This window comes from Procambarus clarkii, chromosome 84 (genome assembly GCF_040958095.1).
Source record: "Procambarus clarkii isolate CNS0578487 chromosome 84, FALCON_Pclarkii_2.0, whole genome shotgun sequence".
NCBI lineage: Eukaryota > Metazoa > Arthropoda > Malacostraca > Decapoda > Cambaridae > Procambarus > Procambarus clarkii.
The window spans coordinates 20,340,601-20,361,546 of NC_091233.1; the positions used below are offsets into that span (position 1 = coordinate 20,340,601).

The 20,946-nt window shown below is 41.1% G+C and overlaps 1 protein-coding gene and 1 long non-coding RNA gene across 3 annotated transcripts in view; one reads left to right on the forward strand and one right to left on the reverse strand.

Moving 5' to 3' along the window:
* The window catches only part of dlg1 (discs large 1), a gene marked incomplete in the record, with an annotated part of 879,898 nt that extends 872,661 nt beyond the window's left edge, over positions 1–7,237 (forward strand). Inside the window, 1 exon segment of the mRNA XM_069316591.1 lies at positions 2,259–7,237. Within this exon segment, the coding sequence (XP_069172692.1) occupies positions 2,259–2,457 (199 nt within the window).
* Positions 7,238–11,872: 4,635 nt separating this feature from the next.
* LOC123774907 (uncharacterized) overlaps positions 11,873–20,946 on the reverse strand; it is a 98,661-nt gene continuing 89,587 nt past the window's right edge. For both annotated transcript variants that reach the window (XR_011225478.1, XR_006775006.2), the window contains 3 exons: positions 16,025–16,324; positions 14,317–14,660; positions 11,873–13,130 (listed from right to left, as the gene is read on the reverse strand). This is a non-coding gene — a long non-coding RNA (uncharacterized lncRNA). The remainder of the gene's footprint in view (positions 13,131–14,316; positions 14,661–16,024; positions 16,325–20,946) is intronic.

Below are 20,946 nucleotides of genomic sequence, written 5' to 3' on the forward strand. Positions count from 1 at the left end.
AAACTGGTATGGTGCCCAAAGACCATCGTGGTAACCAGTAAACAACACCGTCGTCTGCACGGTGGCGTCGTGCAGACGACGCCACCGCCCTCACCAATATGGCGGCTCCAAACCTTCTCTTGCTGTTTATACCCTCTATACGCACGTTATATATAAGTATCTACATTTGTGTTCACCATAGCGAACCACTAAGCTGGTATGGTGAGTGCAGTCAATAAAAGGTGGCCACACACAGTCAAAAGACATCGCCACCACCCTCCCTCTCACAGCATTACACCTCCTTCCATGGCGCACAGCGCTAAATATCACCACAATCCTGCTATTATCAGAACCCTGGTCAGTTTTATCACAGTCAGGGGTCTTCTGTAATAATATCATCGCTACATAATAGCATGAACAAGTATAATTTGGCATTTTTAGGCGATGCTGTGGTCACAAGCTGAACAGCAGTGCTGTTAGCTCATGCTGCGTGCGTCAGGCTTGGTTGCTCACTCAATACTGAGGCCAATAATACCCGGGAGATTGGCCCACAATTTAAAAAAAAAATGGCGTCTGTTTACAAGAGCCCTGATGAAGGTGTGGTGAACCCCGTGTATCCGCGGGCTGTTTAAATCTTGCGTAGTACTCCAACACATCATATGACGTGATGCGCAGTTTACTGGAACAACGTCCAGCACGTCATATGACGTGATGCGCACTTTAAGGGTTAAGGCCCTTGTTCATTTGTTAAGAATGTCATTTAACTATGTTGTTACCTTTGATATGCTCCCCCAAGATGGCTGTCATGAGTATTTTTTGTCTTTTGTAATAGTATTCAAATATTTGAATCACACCTTTCCAAGTTTAAAAGTGTTCTCTGTAGGATTATGCAGAATGGACAGTAGTACCAGCAGTAAGTCAGCATCTATCATTGATCGGGAGAGTGGAATAGTATGTTAAATGTGTGCGTGTGTGTACTTAATTGTACTTATCTAGTTGTGCTTGTGGGGGTTGAGTCTTGTCTACACTTGAAGCTGTGTATGGAGTCAGCCTCCTACACATCACTTTCTAATGCATTCCATTTGTCTACTACTCTAGCACTGAAAAAAAAATTCTAACGTCTCTATGGCTCATTTGGGCACTCGGTTTCCACCTGTGTCCCCTAGTGCGTGTGGCCCTTGTGTTAAATAGTCTGTCTTTGTCTACCCTATCAATTCCTCTGAGAATCTTGTATGTGGTGATCATATCCCTTCTAACTCTTCTGTCTCCCAGTGACGTGAGGTTTAATTCCCGTAGTCTCTCCTCGTAGCTCATACCCCTCAGTTCGGGTACTAGTCTGGTGGCAAACCTTTGAACCTTTTCCAGTTTAGTCTTATGCTCGACTAGATATGGACTCCATGCTGGAGCCGTATACTCCAGGATTGGTCTGACATATGTGGTATAGAAAGTTCTGAAAGATTCCTTACACAAGTTTCTAAAGGCCGTCCTTATGTTAGCCAACCTGGTATATGCCACTGATGTTATCCTCTTGATATGGGCTTCAGGGGACAGGTCTGGCGTGATATCAACCCCCAGGTCTTTCTCTCTCTGACTCTTGAAGTATTTCATCTCCCAAATGATACCTTGTATCTGGTCTCCTGCTCCCTACACCTATGAACAAATCCATAAGGGTCGTGACGAGGATTCAAACCTACGTCCAAGATCATTCCTACACCTGTCTTCCTACATACCTACACCTATTATAGGTCCCTACACCTATCTTCATTACATTACATTTGCTTGGGTTAAACTCTTAACAACTATTTATTTGACCATTTGTCTTCTTGAAGCCTCAAGCTGTCCTCCTCTATCTTAATCCTTCTCAGAAGTTTGGCATCGTCAGCAAACATTGAGAGGAATGAGTGTATTCCCTCTGGGAGATCATTTACATATATCAGAAACAGGATAGGTCCAAGTACAGAGCCCGAGTACAGAGCTCGAGTACAGTGTGTGCGTGTGTGTGTGTGAGGGGGGGGGGCTCAGTTATGCTTGAAGTGGGGGGGGGGGGGGGGCTCAGAATGCTTGAAAGATGAAAGGTTTTTGTAGTGATGGAGCTTGTTAGAGAAATGTGTGTGTTACTGTGGCAACCTGCTGGGAGGAAGGAAGAGGAGATGTAATAATAATTAAGCAGTTGTAGCTATCGGCAGTAGTGAAGATCGATAGGTATATCATGGCATATTTAGTTTACGATACTTGTGTTAATTACTATCATTCTCTAACTTTGTGTGTGACATTTGCAGGGAGTGGAACAAGAGAATGACTGAAGAGCAGGCTCGCAAAACATACGAGCGTGCTCTTAAGGTCGAAGGCGATTTTGGGGAGTATTTCACATCAATTGTAGCAGGTGATACTCCAGAGGAGGTGTATGCCCGTGTTAAGGATCTGATCCACCAACATTCTGGCCCTAAGATCTGGGTGACTTGTAAGGACAAGTTATAAAATAAGGGAAATTCCCCTATGGGGTTATTCTGTATATCCCACGCTTGAACGTTTTGTTGCTTGAAAAAAGATATTATTACATCTTATTAATGGCAGTTGATTCTTTCCAATGTATGGACTAATATTGATGCTTGAAAATATAATAATGCTGATACAAGAACCAGTGAACGTTGATGATGATGATGATCCTGATAGATCATACACAGAAAAAAGGAGCAGTAGAAGGAAAATGAGCTGTTTGAACATCTGGTGAGAAGCCTCCGATGGGCTGAAGATGAATTAATTCTTCATATTGGCTGTTGCCTATTGTAAGTCTGTGAACTTGATGATTTTTTTAAGATGATATTGTAGAGAGATTGCATCTCGTGGTGGCGGCCATACTATTGAAACTTTTCATTGTATTATAAGAGTTTTATGCCTTTACTACAGCATGAAGATGAATCAAGTGTATGACATGGAAAATGCTGGCTGGGTGTTTGTTATTAAACTGTTAGTACCCAGATGACAAATAACATATATATATATATTTAACGAATACCTGACATTGTTAAAAGTCGGCATTTTTTGGGTCATTTTGTTATGTTAGTCTGTGGCAACTCGGGAGAAGTATGATTAGAAATAATACATTTTGATATTTAAATTTATGGATAGAGGAGGAGAGAGTGGTTGCACGGAGTGCGTGTTAGGTCGGCAATGCATGGAATAAGGTACTTAATATATATGCCCAGAGGAATTGTTTTAATATTTCTTTGTTTTTAATTTTTTATTCTGTCTTACATCCACAGTTTTGTTGAATTTGAAGTCTCAAGCTTGTGTTACTGGGTTCAGTTTTGTGATAGACAAATTGTGTATTTTGTTCTCTTGTCCATCTGTCCATCATTTAAATGAAAACTTGTACATAAATTGCACTTCTTGAAATTGAAAGTTGTACCTTATTAATGACTGTAATTTATCATTTTATGAAATACAATTATTTCATGGTGAGCATATATAGAGTAAATATTCAACTTAATTTGCAGGGCTTGTACAGCAGCCCTCCTGTCAAATATGTATTGTAGCAGCATGTTGTGAAGCTCTGTATTATGAATAGGTATGATAAACACAAGTTTGTTCTTGGAGGAAATTGGATATTGATACTAAGAAAGTCAATAAGTCTTGTAGTTCACAAGAAGATGAGGAAGTAAGTGTAAGACATTTTGTTGTTCTGTATATGTTCATTAGGCAACACTTGCAAATATTAATATTTTGTGGAAAGAAATATTGCAAATCACTGTGAGATGCATCTTGAAAGTTTTTGCGAGTGTATGATGTTGAGTGTGTAGATTTGCTCCTAATGTTGTTCGAGTCGAGTCTCTGATGTCGAGGCACGGGAGAAAAACCAAAGTAATTAGGTGGCAAGCTGCTGTTTTATTCCAAACAGCTCCTCTTAGGTTAGGTTTACTTGTCCTTAGTTGAAGAAGACGAGAGAAGATGGGCCTTAAAAAATATAGTATATATATAAAGAGAAATTGCTGACCATGTCACCAATGTTGATGCTGTAATCTCATACATACCTTGTTTAGAACTTAGTAGTGCTTTAGGTCACATCCAATACTGATAGAAGAAAGCTGAGGTTCTGATTGTCTTGACTTGTCAGGTGTAGACGGCAATAGAAGTAATCTAATGATATCAAAAGAGGCAGAACAAAGATCCTTAGCAGATTGTATCATTTATGGGTGTTGACATGTTCTCATCTCCACAATCCTCCTCCCTTGTTGTTCTCGTGCTAATGGCAGCAGCAGGGTTAATGCAATTTGAAACTTTACGAATTTGTGGATTTTTCACAGATGTTCTCTAGAAGTAAGAATAAGGAATATTTAAGCCTTATGGAAAATCCTCAAAATGGTGAAGGAGGACTAATTACCACACAATGATGTATATGTGTTGATATTTAATTTAAAGTGATAAATGGCTGGCCGGTGACCAAACTCAAACAAGTCAAGCCTGGCCTCAGGCTGGGCTTGGGGAGTAGAACAACTCCCAGAACCCCATCCAGCAGGTATCAAGCAGGTCATGTTTTGTTATACAAGCTGTTTATCGTATCATAGTATGGATGAAGAGTTGTTGAATGTTCTGCCCTTACGTCTTTAATATAAAGATGTTGATGACTGATGATTACCAGTGAATTAGGATCCCCAGGCCAGTTTGATAACAAAAGGTGATTAAAATATGATATTTATGCTTAGGCATATTGCACAGACTGACCATAGAGGCCAACTAGAAGAAAATAATTGAGAATTGTAGACGTGTACTCAAGTAGGTTTGTTTTGAATTTATTGTACCTCAGTGATATTAGCTTTAATGCAGTGGCATCTTGTATAAGCTAAATTTGTCATTCAAATTAGGATTATCATCATTAAAAATTAAGAGGTGTTTGGCAGTAGTTAAAAATGTATGTGAATTCTTTGAGAAAAGGTTTGGTTATTGAGATCCCCCAAAAACATTTATGATTAATCTAAAGAGCTTTCAATTAATACAGTGTCGGTGACAATATGTTTAGCCTTTGAAAGACGAGTTTATTTGTTATAATATAACTTGGGGGAAGATGCGCAAACGTGTTATAAAGATGGAGAGACAAAATTGAAAGTTTAAGGACTTATTTTATTTGTATTGAAAAGTATATTAAATCACCTTAAATGTGCTGATGATGAATCCTAGAGAGAGTGAGAGAGTGAGCGAGCGAGCGCAGTTATCATGTCGTTGTTACATGTGTGAGTTTTACAAATTATTGTTAACATATTTTGTCAATGACCTCCTATTATCTGTATTCCCTACGATCTTAAAGGTAATTTGCTGTGTTTTAGTCATGGTGCCATGCTGATAATTGATTTTTAATATTTTTGTTTAGGCCATGTTCATAGGTACTGTAAGTAATTTGGTGTTTGTAAATATGTAGTGTAATGACTGATGCAGTGGGAGCTTACAGCAGTAGAATTTTTATTGTTTTTATGTAAACATTTTATGGCACTTTTATGTGCATTGTACAGTATATTAATTTATTTTCACCATGCTCCTAAGTCGCCTTGTTGGAGGTTCTCAGACTAATATGTGTAGAGATTTTATATATATGGACTTATTTGCATTTGTCTTTGTTTTACTTGTATTATTGAAAGGAAGCCAGGATTGACGAGAAGGACTTTTAAGTGGTATGTGGTTGGGTTGCAAGTTATGTAATATATATATGCAACTTTTTTTTGTATTAGAGCCATAAATCACTGGTAAAAACAATTTCTACCCTTTTTAAATTATCAACAATTATATAAATGTAATGAAAGAAGTATAAAGGTGTTTACATTAGTTATGTTACTGGAAACGATAATAAGATTTAATGTATTTTGTGTTCCCACAAAGATTATTGACGATAGTTTGAGTTTGATTATGCACATGTAAGTAATCACACTGCAAGCAGGCTGTCATAATTAACAATGAAGTGTTAGTAGGGGTTTGAAATCGCAAATATTGAATGTTAGATTGTCATAGAAATACTACCACTAAGTGGAAAGGCACTTTGTAAGTGTTTAGATTTGACAGACCTGATAAACCTTCCCACATGCCATATATATATATGGTTACGTTTAAGTTGCTCTTCTACCAGATATGAGAACTTGTGGCCTAAGACATGATAATGTCTCAGATTGGGATTAATGCCATCTTTGAACTTGGTAATTCACAGGGTCTCGGTAGTACAGTCGGGTTCGTTCTCGACACAGAATCGAGAATTCCGGGTTCGAATCCCGGGCGGGACAGAAATGGTTGGGCACATTTCCTTTCACCTAATGCATCTGTTAACCTAGCAGCAAGTAGGTATTCTCGAGTTAGTCAGCTTGTTGTGGGGTTGCATCCTGGGCAGGGTCAGTAATTTGACCCTGGGTGAAACCTCGATAAAAGCCTAACTTGTGTAAGTACACTCTGGTTGCCTGTTCCCCGACAAAATGAATTATTATTATTAATATGGCTTTAACTTGTGATGATGTGTTTGAGAAGTGTTTGTTAAAACTGATTAATCTATTGCAGCTGGATAATGAAAAATGAGAAGTGAATTTTGAAAAGAAATTGGTATAAATTTGTCGTACATGTCACACTCGCCTTGAATCTGGGACAAGAAACGACAGTTGACAGAAACGGTGCCACTGCTGACAGTATGATTGAAACTGCCTGTCTAGTTAAAATTTATCAGGCACTTTTTTTGTCAGGTGTTGTTGTTGCCAATTGTTATTAGTCCTTTGTTATGAAACTGGACTTGCTATTTAAATTGACCTTCTGTGGTAAGTCAGTATAATAACTTTGCAGATTTTGAAACTTGAGCAATAGATATTGTAGAATTAGGAATATTAATAATTAAATTTGTCGAGCATTTCTTGTGACGATTAAAACATATCAAATTCTGAAATGGCAAAATCTGTTTAACGAAGATGAAGCTACAGCCGTTTATGATGCCGATTTGATTTGCTCAACCTGTAATCTGCTGTCAATGCGAGTGACAGAGCCACCGTCTCCTCTTCCTCTTTGATTAATCTTGAGTCTTAATGTTGTGTGTTCGTGGCACCATGTCTACAACCTCTTCTCTGAATACAACCTTTAATATTTGCAGCTTCAGTGGTGTGTGTGTGCCCAGTGCAGCAGCATCCTCTGACTACGTTCCCCCCCCCATCCCTCTGAAACCCTTATCCTCCCTCCCTTTGAAATCCCCATCCTTCCCCCTTCCTTCCCTGTATTGTAAATACAAGATTATCTCAAAGTATTGTGTGTTTTATATTCTTGTGGCCTGCAAATGTTGTTTGGACCCTTGTCCTACAGATGGTGTTTTACGTTAGTTTAAACCTCGTATGATATTGAATACGTTTAGAGGAGTTTGTGAATTTGGCTCTTGACATGAGTGATATAATCCCATCATTTTAAATTATGTGCAAATCCACAAGGGCCGTGACGAGGATTCGAACCTACGTCCGGGAGCATCCCAAACGCTGCCTTAATCAGCGTTCATGTGATGCATTACGCTATTGTGATTTGTGTGTGTTAAATTGTGTGTATAATAAATATTGGTGTATCTTATCACCATGTTTATATTGTTAGATTTGTTATCAGTGATGATTATATACAATGTATTTCTATAGAAGTGCAGGTTTCATACGAGATGTGACAATTGTGATTTTATTATGTAGGCGATCGATTATGTACACATAGCACACTCAACTTTATAAATATAATTACTGTCATTGTTAAAAAAAAGTGTTGGTACATGTAAACTATTGATTATTTATTATAAAATAGAGCAAGGATGAATTAAGTTTGCTCAAATAGTGGATTTGGTCCATGTGACGGAATAACAACTGAATCCATGACAAAGTGCATTATCAGTGTTTATTATTAAGCATTGTACTGCTGGGCTGTAAAATATGAGACACTTGCATTGAAAAAATTTATTCTAAATTTTTATTTCTATTTTTATATTGTTAAAATACATTCTCTGATCATGGTAAACTTAAAAAAAAAATGTTAATCTCCTAGTTCTACTCACCTAGTTGTGCTTGCGTGAGTTCAACTTCGGCTCTATGGTCCCACCTCTCGACTATCAATTAATTGGTGTACAGATTCCTGAGCCTATTGGGCTCTAGTATGTTTACATTTGAAACTGTGTATAGTCTGCCTCCACCACATCACTGCCTTAATACATTCCATTAGTTAAATTCTTTGTCTGTGGCTCATTTGGGTACTAAGTTCCCACCTGTGTGTTCCTTGTAAGAACCTTGTAAGAACCTTGTAAGAACCACCTTGTGTGTGTTCCACCCATGCTAAATAGTTTCTTTGCCCACCGTGTCAATTCCTCTGAGAATTGGTAAGTGATGCGTCTCCCAACTCTTCTGTCTTTCAGGGACTTTAGGTTTAATTCCCGTAGCCTTTCCTTGTAACTCATACCTCTCGGTTCTGGGACTAGTCTAGTGGTGGACCTCTGAATGTTCTTTAAAATTTGTCTTGTGATTAACTAGGTATGGACTCTAAATCAGAGCTGCATACTCTGGTCTGACATAAGTGGTATGTAGTAAGGTTCTGAATGATTCCTTACAAAAGTTTCTAAAGGCAGTTCTTATGTTAGCCAATTTAGCATATGCTGCCTCCTCCTTTTCTCGCTGTTAAAAACATAAGCCTGGCTCCTCTCCTCCTTTCTCCCCGATGGATAAGAAGGCGTCGCTCTCTTCCTCTCTTTCTGACTCTTGACTCTATCCCTCCCATTTCATTGGCAGAGTTCCCTGTCCCAGCCATGGAGGTTACCTTGGTCCTCGATTCGTTCTCTCGATGAGAACCCTCGATTTGTACTCTCGATGAGGTGTGCTCCCCTGTTTGTCCCCCCTCCCCCGATTCCCTTAGACTGCCCCCCCTCCGATGCCTTCTCCCACTCTGGACTCTGTCAGTCTGCCTCTGGTCCATCCTATCGTTCCCTTGACTCCATCGTCCTTGCTAGATTCACCTTTGCCCCGTAACCCCAGTTTCACTGATCCTGATCCTACTTAGTATATTTTATTCTTCTTTGCCTTTGATTATATCTTCTCTGTTTCTGGTCTCTATTCTTCATGTCTGTTCTTCAATGGCATACCAAATGGAAACAATAAAAATGCAAATTATTAACTTAATTTATTAAAAGAAAACTAAAACAAAATCTAAATATGTTCACTCCCTATCACTTTAACACTCCCTACTTGACCTGAATGGCAAATGAGAAGACTATCCCTATAATTAACAATAGCAACTATACCTTGGGCGACCAGCTCTAGATGTTGGGCTGGTCTTGGGGAGAGGTAAGATGTTTGACCTCTCCCAGCTGCTCAGCAGATCACACTGATCTCTCCCTTGTCTGGTCTACCCCAGACAGAGCATTGTATCCTTCCGCCTAGTCAGTCAAAGTTCTACCAAGTTACTAGCAAGGTTTAAGTTGTAACAATTAAACTCTGTTGTACTTAATTGATCCAGACTGGTTGAATTATTTTACTGAAATTAAATTACACAAACATCTAACGGCAGAGCTGTTCCCGATCACAAAAATGGTTATTAAAACTGAGAAATAGTAGACCTGTCAACCCTAATGACCTATGACCGCCGGTCACTCCGCCTTACAAGTTAGATCTGATTCGTGACGTCACTGATGGTGACAAACTCAATAATTAGAATACTCTTGATGTTGTACCTAGTACTATTATACAATACAATTTTAATACAAAATGAATAAAGGCTAATTTCTCTAAATTACTGAATACTATAGGATGATTCATTATACGCAGCTATGAACAAAGCGTCGGTTATTTCCACCGCGAATCCCCCTGGGGGTCAGGTCCCCAGGTCACCATGCGGGCTCAGGTTCCTGTTCTCTTTTGTCGATAAACCACTCTGGATAATTCTTACAACAGCCTAGTTTGTTACATTAAGTTCAATTCCAAGTCAGTTTGCTGTTGATCAGCAAGAATTCTCTTTTAAAAAATAAGAAAAATACGTCGTCAATATTTGACGACGTAATACGTCATCAAATATTGACGACGTATTACGTCGTCGAATATTGACGACGTAATTCTTTTTCAAGTTGCTTCAATTCCAAGTCAGTTTGTTGCTGATCGGCAAGAATTCTCTTAAAAAAAGAAAAATACGTCGTCAATATTTGACGACGTAATACGTCATCAATATTTGACGACGTAATACGTCGTCAAATATTGACGACGTAATTCTTTTTCAAGTTGCTTCAATTCTAAGTCAGTTTGCTGTTGATCAGCAAGAATTCTCTTTAAAACAATAAGAAAAATACGTCGTCAATATTTGACGACGTAATACGTCATCAAATATTGACGACGTATTACGTCGTCGAATATTGACGACGTAATTCTTTTTCAAGTTGCTTCAATTCCAAGTCAGTTTGTTGCTGATCGGCAAGAATTCTCTTAAAAAAAGAAAAATACGTCGTCAATATTTGACGACGTAATACGTCATCAATATTTGACGACGTAATACGTCGTCAAATATTGACGACGTAATTCTTTTTCAAGTTGCTTCAATTCTAAGTCAGTTTGCTGTTGATCAGCAAGAATTCTCTTTAAAACAATAAGAAAAATACGTCGTCAATATTTGACGACGTAATACGTCATCAAATATTGACGACGTATTACGTCGTCGAATATTGACGACGTAATTCTTTTTCAAGTTGCTTCAATTCCAAGTCGGTTTGTTGCTGATCGGCAAGAATTCTCTTAAAAAGAGAAAAATACGTCGTCAATTTTTGACGACGTAATACGTCATCAATATTTGACGACGTAATACGTCATCAAATATTGACGACGTAATTCTTTTCCAAGTTACTTCAATTTCAAGTCAGTTTGCTGTTGATCAGCAAGAATTCTCTTTAAAAAATAAGAAAAATACGTCATCAATATTTGACGACGTAATACGTCGTCAATATTTGACGACGTAATACGTCATCAAATATTGACGACGTAATTCTTTTTCAAGTTGCTTCAATTCTAAGTCAGTTTGCTGTTGATCAGCAAGAATTCTCTTTAAAACAATAAGAAAAATACGTCGTCAATATTTGACGACGTAATACGTCATCAAATATTGACGACGTATTACGTCGTCGAATATTGACGACGTAATTCTTTTTCAAGTTGCTTCAATTCCAAGTCGGTTTGTTGCTGATCGGCAAGAATTCTCTTAAAAAAAAGAGAAAAATACGTCGTCAATTTTTGACGACGTAATACGTCATCAATATTTGACGACGTAATACGTCATCAAATATTGACGACGTAATTCTTTTCCAAGTTACTTCAATTTCAAGTCAGTTTGCTGTTGATCAGCAAGAATTCTCTTTAAAAAATAAGAAAAATACGTCGTCAATATTTGACGACGTAATACGTCATCAAATATTGACGACGTATTACGTCGTCGAATATTGACGACGTAATTCTTTTTCAAGTTGCTTCAATTCCAAGTCAGTTTGTTGCTGATCGGCAAGAATTCTCTTAAAAAAAAAAAAGAGAAAAATACGTCGTCAATTTTGACGACGTAATACGTCATCAATATTTGACGACGTAATACGTCATCAAATATTGACGACGTAATTCTTTTTCAAGTTACTTCAATTTCAAGTCAGTTTGCCGTTGATTAGCAAGAATTCTCTTTAAAAAAATAAGAAAAATACGTTGTCAATATTTGACGACGTAATACGTCGTCAACATTCGACGACGTAATACGTCACCAATGACGTAATACGTCATCAACGACGTAATGCGTTGTCGACGTCAATGCAACGTCGAATCGACGTTAAATCAACATTAGAATCGACGTCAATGCACCGTAGAACCAATGGCGAATAATGGAATAAATCTAAAACGAAAGTTAATTTTCTTTAATATTTTTATTTTATGAAATGCACAATTAAAATAATCCTTCACGCAGTCTTGCGTCAGTAGATTAATATTCTTGATTTAGAATAGTCAATCTTTTATTTGAGAGTTTAATAATGTAATGTCAACAAATGTTAGTCTGTTTACATTAGGATGGATGCAATGCCAAAAAAAAAAAAAAAAAAAAAAAAAAAAAAAAAAAAAACTCACTGAATATATAAATATATTCAGTATTGGGCGATAATTTATTTATATATACAGGGTACATTGGGTTGTGTACATCACATTGGCTTTTTACATTCTTGCAAAGCCTCAAACACGGAAAGTGTTACAGACAGGTCCTTAATCTAACAAAATTATTAATAGGTACATTGTACTGTAGAAAATTTGCGTTTATCATAATTACGACATAGGTTAATTGTGATTACAATAAAGTTGCACGTTTTTAAGCATAGAGGAATGGAAATAAGTTTGAGGTAAATAACACACAAAGGGATGAGGTAGCTCAAGCTATTCTCACCCCGTTCAGTACATCGTGTTAATACATACATAGACACACATCACAAACAATAAACGTATTACCGAACATTGAGAGATAAACATATACATTTCCTACATACAGAGAGTGAAACACAAAGTAGAAAACTACGAGGATGAAAAACAACGAGGATTTTGGTTTTACTTTTTATAAGGCATAGGTTGGGCAGCTTTATTTATTAAGGAGTGAGTTCCATAGACTAGGTCCTTTATTTGCATAATGTGTTTACAAATTTACATTGGCTCTGGGGATATCAACAAGAGTCATTTCTGGTGTGGTGCTCATGGGTTCTATTACATGTCAAGGAAGAATTTCAGATCAGGATTAGCATTCAGGAACAAGGTTTTATTAACATAAATAGCAAGTAAATAGCACAATCCCAGCGTAGTAGTCGTGCAATGGTTCCAACTTTAGAGGAAACTAGATTGTTTCCTTCAAGGAGTGCCGGACCAACCGGGCTGTGGTGGGTATGTGGCCCTGCGGGCCGCTCCAAGCAACAGCCTGCTGGACCAAGCTCAAGTCAAGCCTGGCTTCGGGCCGGGCTTGGGGGAGTAGAAGAACTCCCAGAACCCCATCAACCAGGTATCTTCACTATCCTCGGGGCAACACGTGTTCCAGCAACGTTGAAACAGCGATGATTCAACTCGAGTCTTCGTCCTTTTCGCAATGTGTGGCCACTGGAAAGAGCCTTTCTGGTCGTCGTACTCTTCACATACCTAGAAAAGAAAAAACATTCATGTAACATACGCAACAGAAATGTCCAAAAAGTGCCTCGTTAGTGTCCCTACTGCCATATATAAACCAGCTACAAACATGGAATATTACACATGCAACCAAAACTGTTGTGTTGCAGTGGCACGCATATAACATATATATTTATTGAGGATATATAATATGCGTGTCCTGAAATATTGATGATTTCAGGACATGGTCCTATTTTCCCCCGTTTTTCTATACATTCTGGATGATTAAACTATATTATTTCAGGATAAATAACGTAATTTTGTGTGTCAGGGAACAAGCCGGTAGTATACACAGTACACGTTAGGCTTGTATTAAGACTCCCTGCCTCAGGGTCCATACCCACCCAACTGGGCGGCAGTTTTACACATGTGCTCCACACCCACCCAACTGGGCGGCAGTTTTACACATGTGCTCCACACCCACCCAACTGGGCGGCAGCTTTACAGTCATGTGCAGGCTGCACCTACATTAAGCAAACTTGGATACTTCGCTAAGATTCCTGGCAGTACATCATTATGAATGAAGTGCTTACACATTTCATGGACACCATTGATGGTGTTATCTGTGAATTCCACGATTTTTCACATAGCATTATATGAATTTATCAATGCAAAAAAAAAATTTGTCCAAATTCATTATTTAAAGGAATTTGGCTTATTCGATTGATCTGCCTAAAAAGACAACTTAAATAGGTTTATTATTCTTCAAAACTGCCTACTGTAGGTAAAAAGTAAAATTTAATTTAAAGGCAGCTAATTTCGAAAGCAGTCTTTGAAAATATACAAATTCACTCCGGCAAAACTGGCCTTGCTTACTAAACCTAGTAGCGGGGTTCTAACATATAGTATAATGTGTTATACTTATACTATACTATATACTAACATATAGTATGTGTTATACATGCACATATATATATTTATAGATACATGCATACATATCAATATGTATAACAGGGGGGGGGGGTGGTAGAAATAGCCTAAGCTACTCTATCCCTTTGAGATGTATTTCTGTCTCAATAAACATACTTGAACTTGTATAACACACAATTCGCACTACACCAATAAGTTCCTCCCTAAAAAGTGCTACACTCCTACACATGTATATACAAAATATAAGTCAAACACAATCAGTATTTAAAAAAAAACCAGCTTCACTCACCATAGGCTTCACACACGCAGGACTGCAAGAATGGACATCTGCCGGCCGAAGGGTTTGCCACCGACCAACAGCTGTAGACTACGTGTCGATGTTCTTCACAGCATGCGAGACTCCAGCAGGTGTGTGTCTAGGTACGGGAGACTCCAGCAGGTGTGTGTCAGGTACGGGAGACTCCAGCAGGTGTGTGTCAGGTACGGGAGACTCCAGCAGGTGTGTCTTAGGTACGGGAGACTCCAGCAGGTGTGTCTTAGGTACGGGAGACTCCAGCAGGTGTGTCTCAGGTGCTGCCAGTGATCTTACTCAGTGTTGCATCGTCATTTATCAACAGTTGATGTAACACACACCTGTAAAAATACAATGCAATTGTAATTTCTAAAATTGGCATAATATAGTACACATATTAGTGAAGTAAAGTGAATTTGAATACATGGATAAGGAGAGTTTGCGGGAATTAGGCTTTGATAGGCCCGCTCCAAGCAACAGCCTGTTGAACTCTCAGAAGGATTCGAGAGCCATGGAGGATGATTTGAATCTATCATGTTAATGTGATTTTGTTGTGCATTTAAAGAGAGAGGCATTAGAGATGGAACTTCTAGACCATAGCCAGAGTGCATGGGAGTAATGAGTGAAACCAGATTAGGCTTCAATGTAAGCCTCACGACCCCTAGAGGATTCAGTTGAATCCCAGGTAGCATTGCTTTCCACCATGTGATGGTGTAGTGATATACGCTGTGTGCTTGGGAGCACCCAGAGCATAGGTTTTAATCTTTACGGCTCCTGACTTTCTAATATTATTAAACTAAAATTATTATATGTTGGGTACTTTTCCTCTGTTGTCATATCCCTTCAAAGTCATATATTATGATGCAGGTTTAGAGCAGTCTAGCATGATAATCAATCATTATTTGTTGGGAACATCACGCTGTGCCTAAGTATAAATTGGAAGAGATTGCCAAGTTACTCACTACTGAGGACTACAAGATTAAACTAAGAAATGCCAGCTCACACCACCTGCTGACTCCAGCCAGCCGAAGTACAGAACAAGGCTGCCAGCGCCATGACTAGCTAAAACTTAATCCTATTTGTATGCACAAGGGTTATAAACACGGAGACGGCGAGAGGTGTGTGTCCCGCTTCTTGCTGAATATACACAATATACTTGCTGCTTGGTCTTTTGTGGTTTTCTTAATAACTCTCCAGCAGATGATAGGACTTAAGACCAATACCGAATCAATCAATCCTTTTCTCGTATTAAATTTCCCTCTGTCTCCAAGGTGGCGAAGTGAGCTTCAAGGAAACATGTTATTTACCGACGCACGTTGAAAATGTTCAACATCCTTCCCAAATTAAGATAAATATAAAAAATAAGGAAGAGGACTCTTGCTAAACTCATGCTGTAACCAGAAAATACTCAAACACGCACGCACACAGACACAGTAGAAAGAACTTTTTCAGTGTCAGAGTAGTTAACAAATGGAATGCATTAGGCAGTAATGTGGTGGAGGCTGACTCCATACACAGTTTCAAATGTAACCTAACCCCCCCATTTCCCCCGCCTGGTGACCCTCCCGCCTGGTGACCCTCCCTCCTTGTAACCCCCCCTCCCTGAACCCCCCCCCCCCCAGTAACCCCCATTCCCCTCCTCCCCTCCCCCCATTCAGACTCGTATATCTACTGCTATAATAGCCTGAATGGCAGGTAAACATACCTCGTTAAGCTGGTTCCTGTAGTGGGTCTTGTAGTGCACTTGTGGTATACAGCCGCCACCGCCGTAGCCTCCGCCACCACCGCCAAATCCACCACCACCACCGAAGCCGCCACCTCCAAAGCCTCCACCACCGAAGCCGCCACCTCCAAAGCCTCCACCACCGTAGCCACCGCCTCCAAAGCCTCCACCACCGTAGCCACCGCCTCCAAAGCCGCCTCCGAACCCAACTGGGGCCTTCTCAGCCTAGGCCCCTAACGCCAGGGCCAGGGCCACCAGTACTGCCACGACTCCAGCCATGGTCTGTGGGAAGAGATATATATATATAGATATATACACACACACATTAGTACTCACAAATACGTTAGAAAGAACTTTTTCAGTGTCAGAGTAGTTAACGGATGGAATACATTAGGCAGTGATGTGGTGGAGGCTGACTCCATACACAGTTTCAAGTGTAGATATGATAGAGCCCAATAGGCTCAGGAACCTGTACACCAGTTGATTGACAGTTGAGAGGCGGGACCAAAGGGCCAGAGCTCAACCCCCTGCAAGCACAAGTAGGTGAGTACACAATATACATATATTGTGTGTGCGTGTGTGTGTAATATATTTATTTATTCAGGTGTACTGTACATGCATGACTATGCAACACTGCTCCTGATTGGTGCGTGCAAGATAATCAGAACAGGCCGCGCCATTCCCCGGAAGAGCAGTGAAAGGAAACACATTATTGTCTCAGTATGCACACGAACCAGTTCTGTTACATTTGTTGAGCTGTTTCAAAGTCGTTAATCCCATCACTGTTTAACACCAGCAGCTTTTCTAACCCACATTCAGAAGCTTGATTCGTAACAATTTGTGCATTTCATTGCAATTATGGCCACAAGAACAGATGTGCAGCAGGCTAGATAAAGCCTAGTAACATTTAGCCTATATTTTGAAAGTGATATTGGAAAAACAATGTGTAGTTTATCATTGGAACATCGATTGGTACAATTATCACAAAACTAGGATGACGGAAAGACAATTTAAAGAATATAAACTAATCATACCATGAAGTTGTACAGAATTTGACACCCTTCAACATCTTAATATCACGTTAAAACAGGTTTCTAATCTGATACTCTGTGTTCATGTACATCATGTTCATGCACATCATGCTTCATGTTCATGAAGCAATCATACCAAAATGTTTAGCGATAAATATCATAACCCATAATCCAGCCAGGACTCATCAACAAGGACCAAATAATCCATACCACTGACATTTCCTCCGTTTATGAATGATAAACAGTTTACACACGACTCGACTGATGACGGATGTACTTTTCTAGTTTTTGTTTAGTTCATTTATTATGCACCCCATACCCATCTTGTGGGCGGTAGAGGAAAAGGGTTACAGAGGCACATAATGGGCTCAGGGACTGAACCCCATAATTCATTTAGCTAAGCAAGTTACAATCTTGATGAGCTAGTTACAAAATTCAATATAAGTCGTCACATCAACAATGGGTTCGAGATCGACCACAAGTACAATTTTTCTAGAACAGTGCTTTGATGTCCTCAGCTCGAATCGCGAGTCAATGCTTCACCCACGAATTTCAAATACAAATAATTACCAGCAGAACCTAAACGCCTAACCTAAGCCTATTCATAAAACTTTAATATACATTAATATTCGATTAACTTATTTTTAATAAGCAGTAGATTAAAACTGCTGAACGTTTTTTGAAAGGTAACTGCTTTAACGAGCCTGGCCTGAAGGCAGGTTGAAATACAAATAAATGCCAACAGAACCTAAATATAATCTAACCTACTACTAGATATGTACAATATGATTATAGTAATATTTTATATTTGAGAAATTTATATTTTGAATAAACGGCATGTAAGCATAGCCGTAAACATTTTTCTCTTGTAATGTATCTTTATCATTTATCAATTCTGATTGAAATTACATACTTAAAATTATCTGCTAGATTAAGGACCTGCCCGAAACGCTGCGCGTACTAGTGGCTTTACAAGACTGTAAATACTGTACTATCCAATGTATTCTCACAAACCCAATGTACCTTCTTGTATATATATATATATATATATAAATAAATAAATAAATAAAAACATAGACGATTGTAGCTTTTTTTTTTTTTTGGGGGGGGGGGGGGGGGAGGTGTCGGCCGCTGGCTGGAATGAACATAACCCAAGACCGGGTTAGGGGTCTTGTGTAAACTAAAGCGTTTTCGTTTCATCAACACCTGGTTTGGCGCCTAGATTAACAAGCATTTGGCCACTGTTTATGAGAATGACCTGCTTTAATGAGGATGGACTCAGCCTAGTTGTGCTTGCAGGGGTTGAGCTTCAGCTCTTTGGTCCGTGTGTTTATAAAGGATTGTGTATGAGCAAGAGGTGCTTTAATCCCGTCTCCAATGACTGATGAATACCGAACAAGTGGCCAGTCATCAGTACCAACCTTCCCGAACTATTACAATGTAAACAAACAGCTTTCAAAACTGCTTTCCACATATTTCTATTTTTTTTTATACGAAAGTTCTGTGATAGCCAAGAGAGTGAAAGTGAAGCACATACTGTAGAGTGAGATGTTAAGGCTCTCACGCAACCCGTTTTAGCGAGGGTCCCGACGTCAAGAAACTGTCGTGCTAAATTGCCTTAATATCCTAACCTACCAGAGGACTAACGAGTAGAAAATAATCGACCTCCCTCCTCCAGAGGAAAGCCTCCAGGGGCTTTCTTACACCCACAACCCACCTCCCCTGCCTCCAGGGGGGCTATGTTACACCCACAACCCACCTCCCCTGCCTCCAAGGGGGGCTATGTTACACCCACAACCCACCTCCCCTGCCTCCAGGGGGGGGGGCTTTCTTACACCCACAACCCACCTCCCCTGCCTCCAGGGGCTTTCTTACACCCACAACCCACCTCCCCTGCCTCCAGGGGCTTTCTTACACCCACAACCCACCTCCCCTGCCTCCAGGGGGGGCTATGTTACACCCACAACCCACCTCCCCTGCCTCCAGGGGGGGCTATGTTACACCACAACCCACCTCCCCTGCCTCCAGGGGGGGCTATGTTACACCACAACCCACCTCCCCTGCCTCCAGGGGCTTTCTTACACCCACAACCCACCTCCCCTGCCTCCAGGGGGGCTATGTTACACCCACAACCCACCTCCCCTGCCTCCAGGGGGGGCTATGTTACACCCACAACCCACCTCCCCTGCCTCCAGGGGGGGCTATGTTACACCCACAACCCACCTCCCCTGCCTCCAGGGGGGGCTATGTTACACCCACAACCCACTTCCCCTGCCTCCAGGGGGGGCTATTTTACACCCACAACCCACCTCCCCTGCCTCCAGGGGGGGCTATTTTACACCCACAACCCACCTCCCCTGCCTCCAGGGGCTATGTTACACCACAACCCACCTCCCCTGCCTCCAGGGGGCTATGTTACACCACAACCCACCTCCCCTGCCTCCAGGGGCTATGTTACACCCACAACCCACCTCCCCTGCCTCCAGGGGGGGCTATGTTACACCCACAACCCACCTCCCCTGCCTCCAGAGGGGGCTATTTTACACCCACAACCCACCTCCCCTGCCTCCAGGGGGGGCTATTTTACACCCACAACCCACCTCCCCTGCCTCCAGGGGGCTATGTTACACCACAACCCACCTCCCCTGCCTCCAGGGGGCTATGTTACACCACAACCCACCTCCCCTGCCTCCAGGGGGCTATGTTACACCACAACCCACCTCCCCTGCCTCCAGGGGGCTTTGTTACACCCCCAACCCACCTCCCCTGCCTCCAGAGGGCTTTATTACACCCACAACCCACCTCCCCTGCCTCCAGGGGGCTTTGTTACACCCCCAACCCACCTCCCCTGCCTCCAGGGGCTTTGATACACCCCCAACCCACCTCCCCTGCCTCCAGGGGGCTTTGTTACACCCCCAACCCACCTCCCCTGCCTCCAGGGGGCTATGTTACACCCCCAACCCACCTCCCCTGCCTCCAAGGGGGGCTATGTTACACCCACAACCCACCTCCCCTGCCTCCAGGGGGGGGGCTATTTTACACCCCCAACCCACCTCCCCTGCCTCCAGGGGGGGGCTATTTTACACCCCCAACCCACCTCCCCTGCCTCCAAGGGGGGCTATGTTACACCCACAACCCACCTCCCCTGCCTCCAGGGGGGGGGGGCTATTTTACACCCCCAACCCACCTCCCCTGCCTCCAGGGGGGCTATGTTACACCCCCAACCCACCTCCCCTGTACCCACCCTCCAGGGGGCGAGCTTGTCTCTTGAATGTAATTATATTCTTCAGTACGGCAACGTTGTCTCCCACTCTGTAAACACTGAGGAACCCAGTTGACAAACTTGCTAAATGCTCGTGTAATGAATTACAAAGTACCTCTCATTAAAGGAAGTAATTACAGTAACACCCTAGACAGAAGAGCGGACCGTTACATTCACTTCATTGTAGCCTGACAACTTTCCTGGAAGGTCAGAGATGTAGCTGTCATGATCTACCTTCCCTGACCTGGTCCAGACAAGCCTTTCACCACCTTAAGAACGTTCGAATTAAGTTGCTGATGGCCTATTGGTCCATGTGAGGCAGCGACTATTGGTCCATACTAGGCAGCGACTATTGGTCCATACGAGGCTGCTCCTATTGGTCCATACGAGGCAGCTTCTATTGACCCATACGAGGCAGCTCCTATTGACCCATACGAGGCAGCTCCTATTGACCCATACGAGGCAGCTCCTATTGACCCATACGAGGCAGCTCCTATTGACCCATACGAGGCTGCTCCTATTGACCCATACCCATTTATATTCACCCAAACCCATTCATCTATATGTCTAACCAACACCTCAAATAATCCAGCGATCGAACTTCAAGAAAT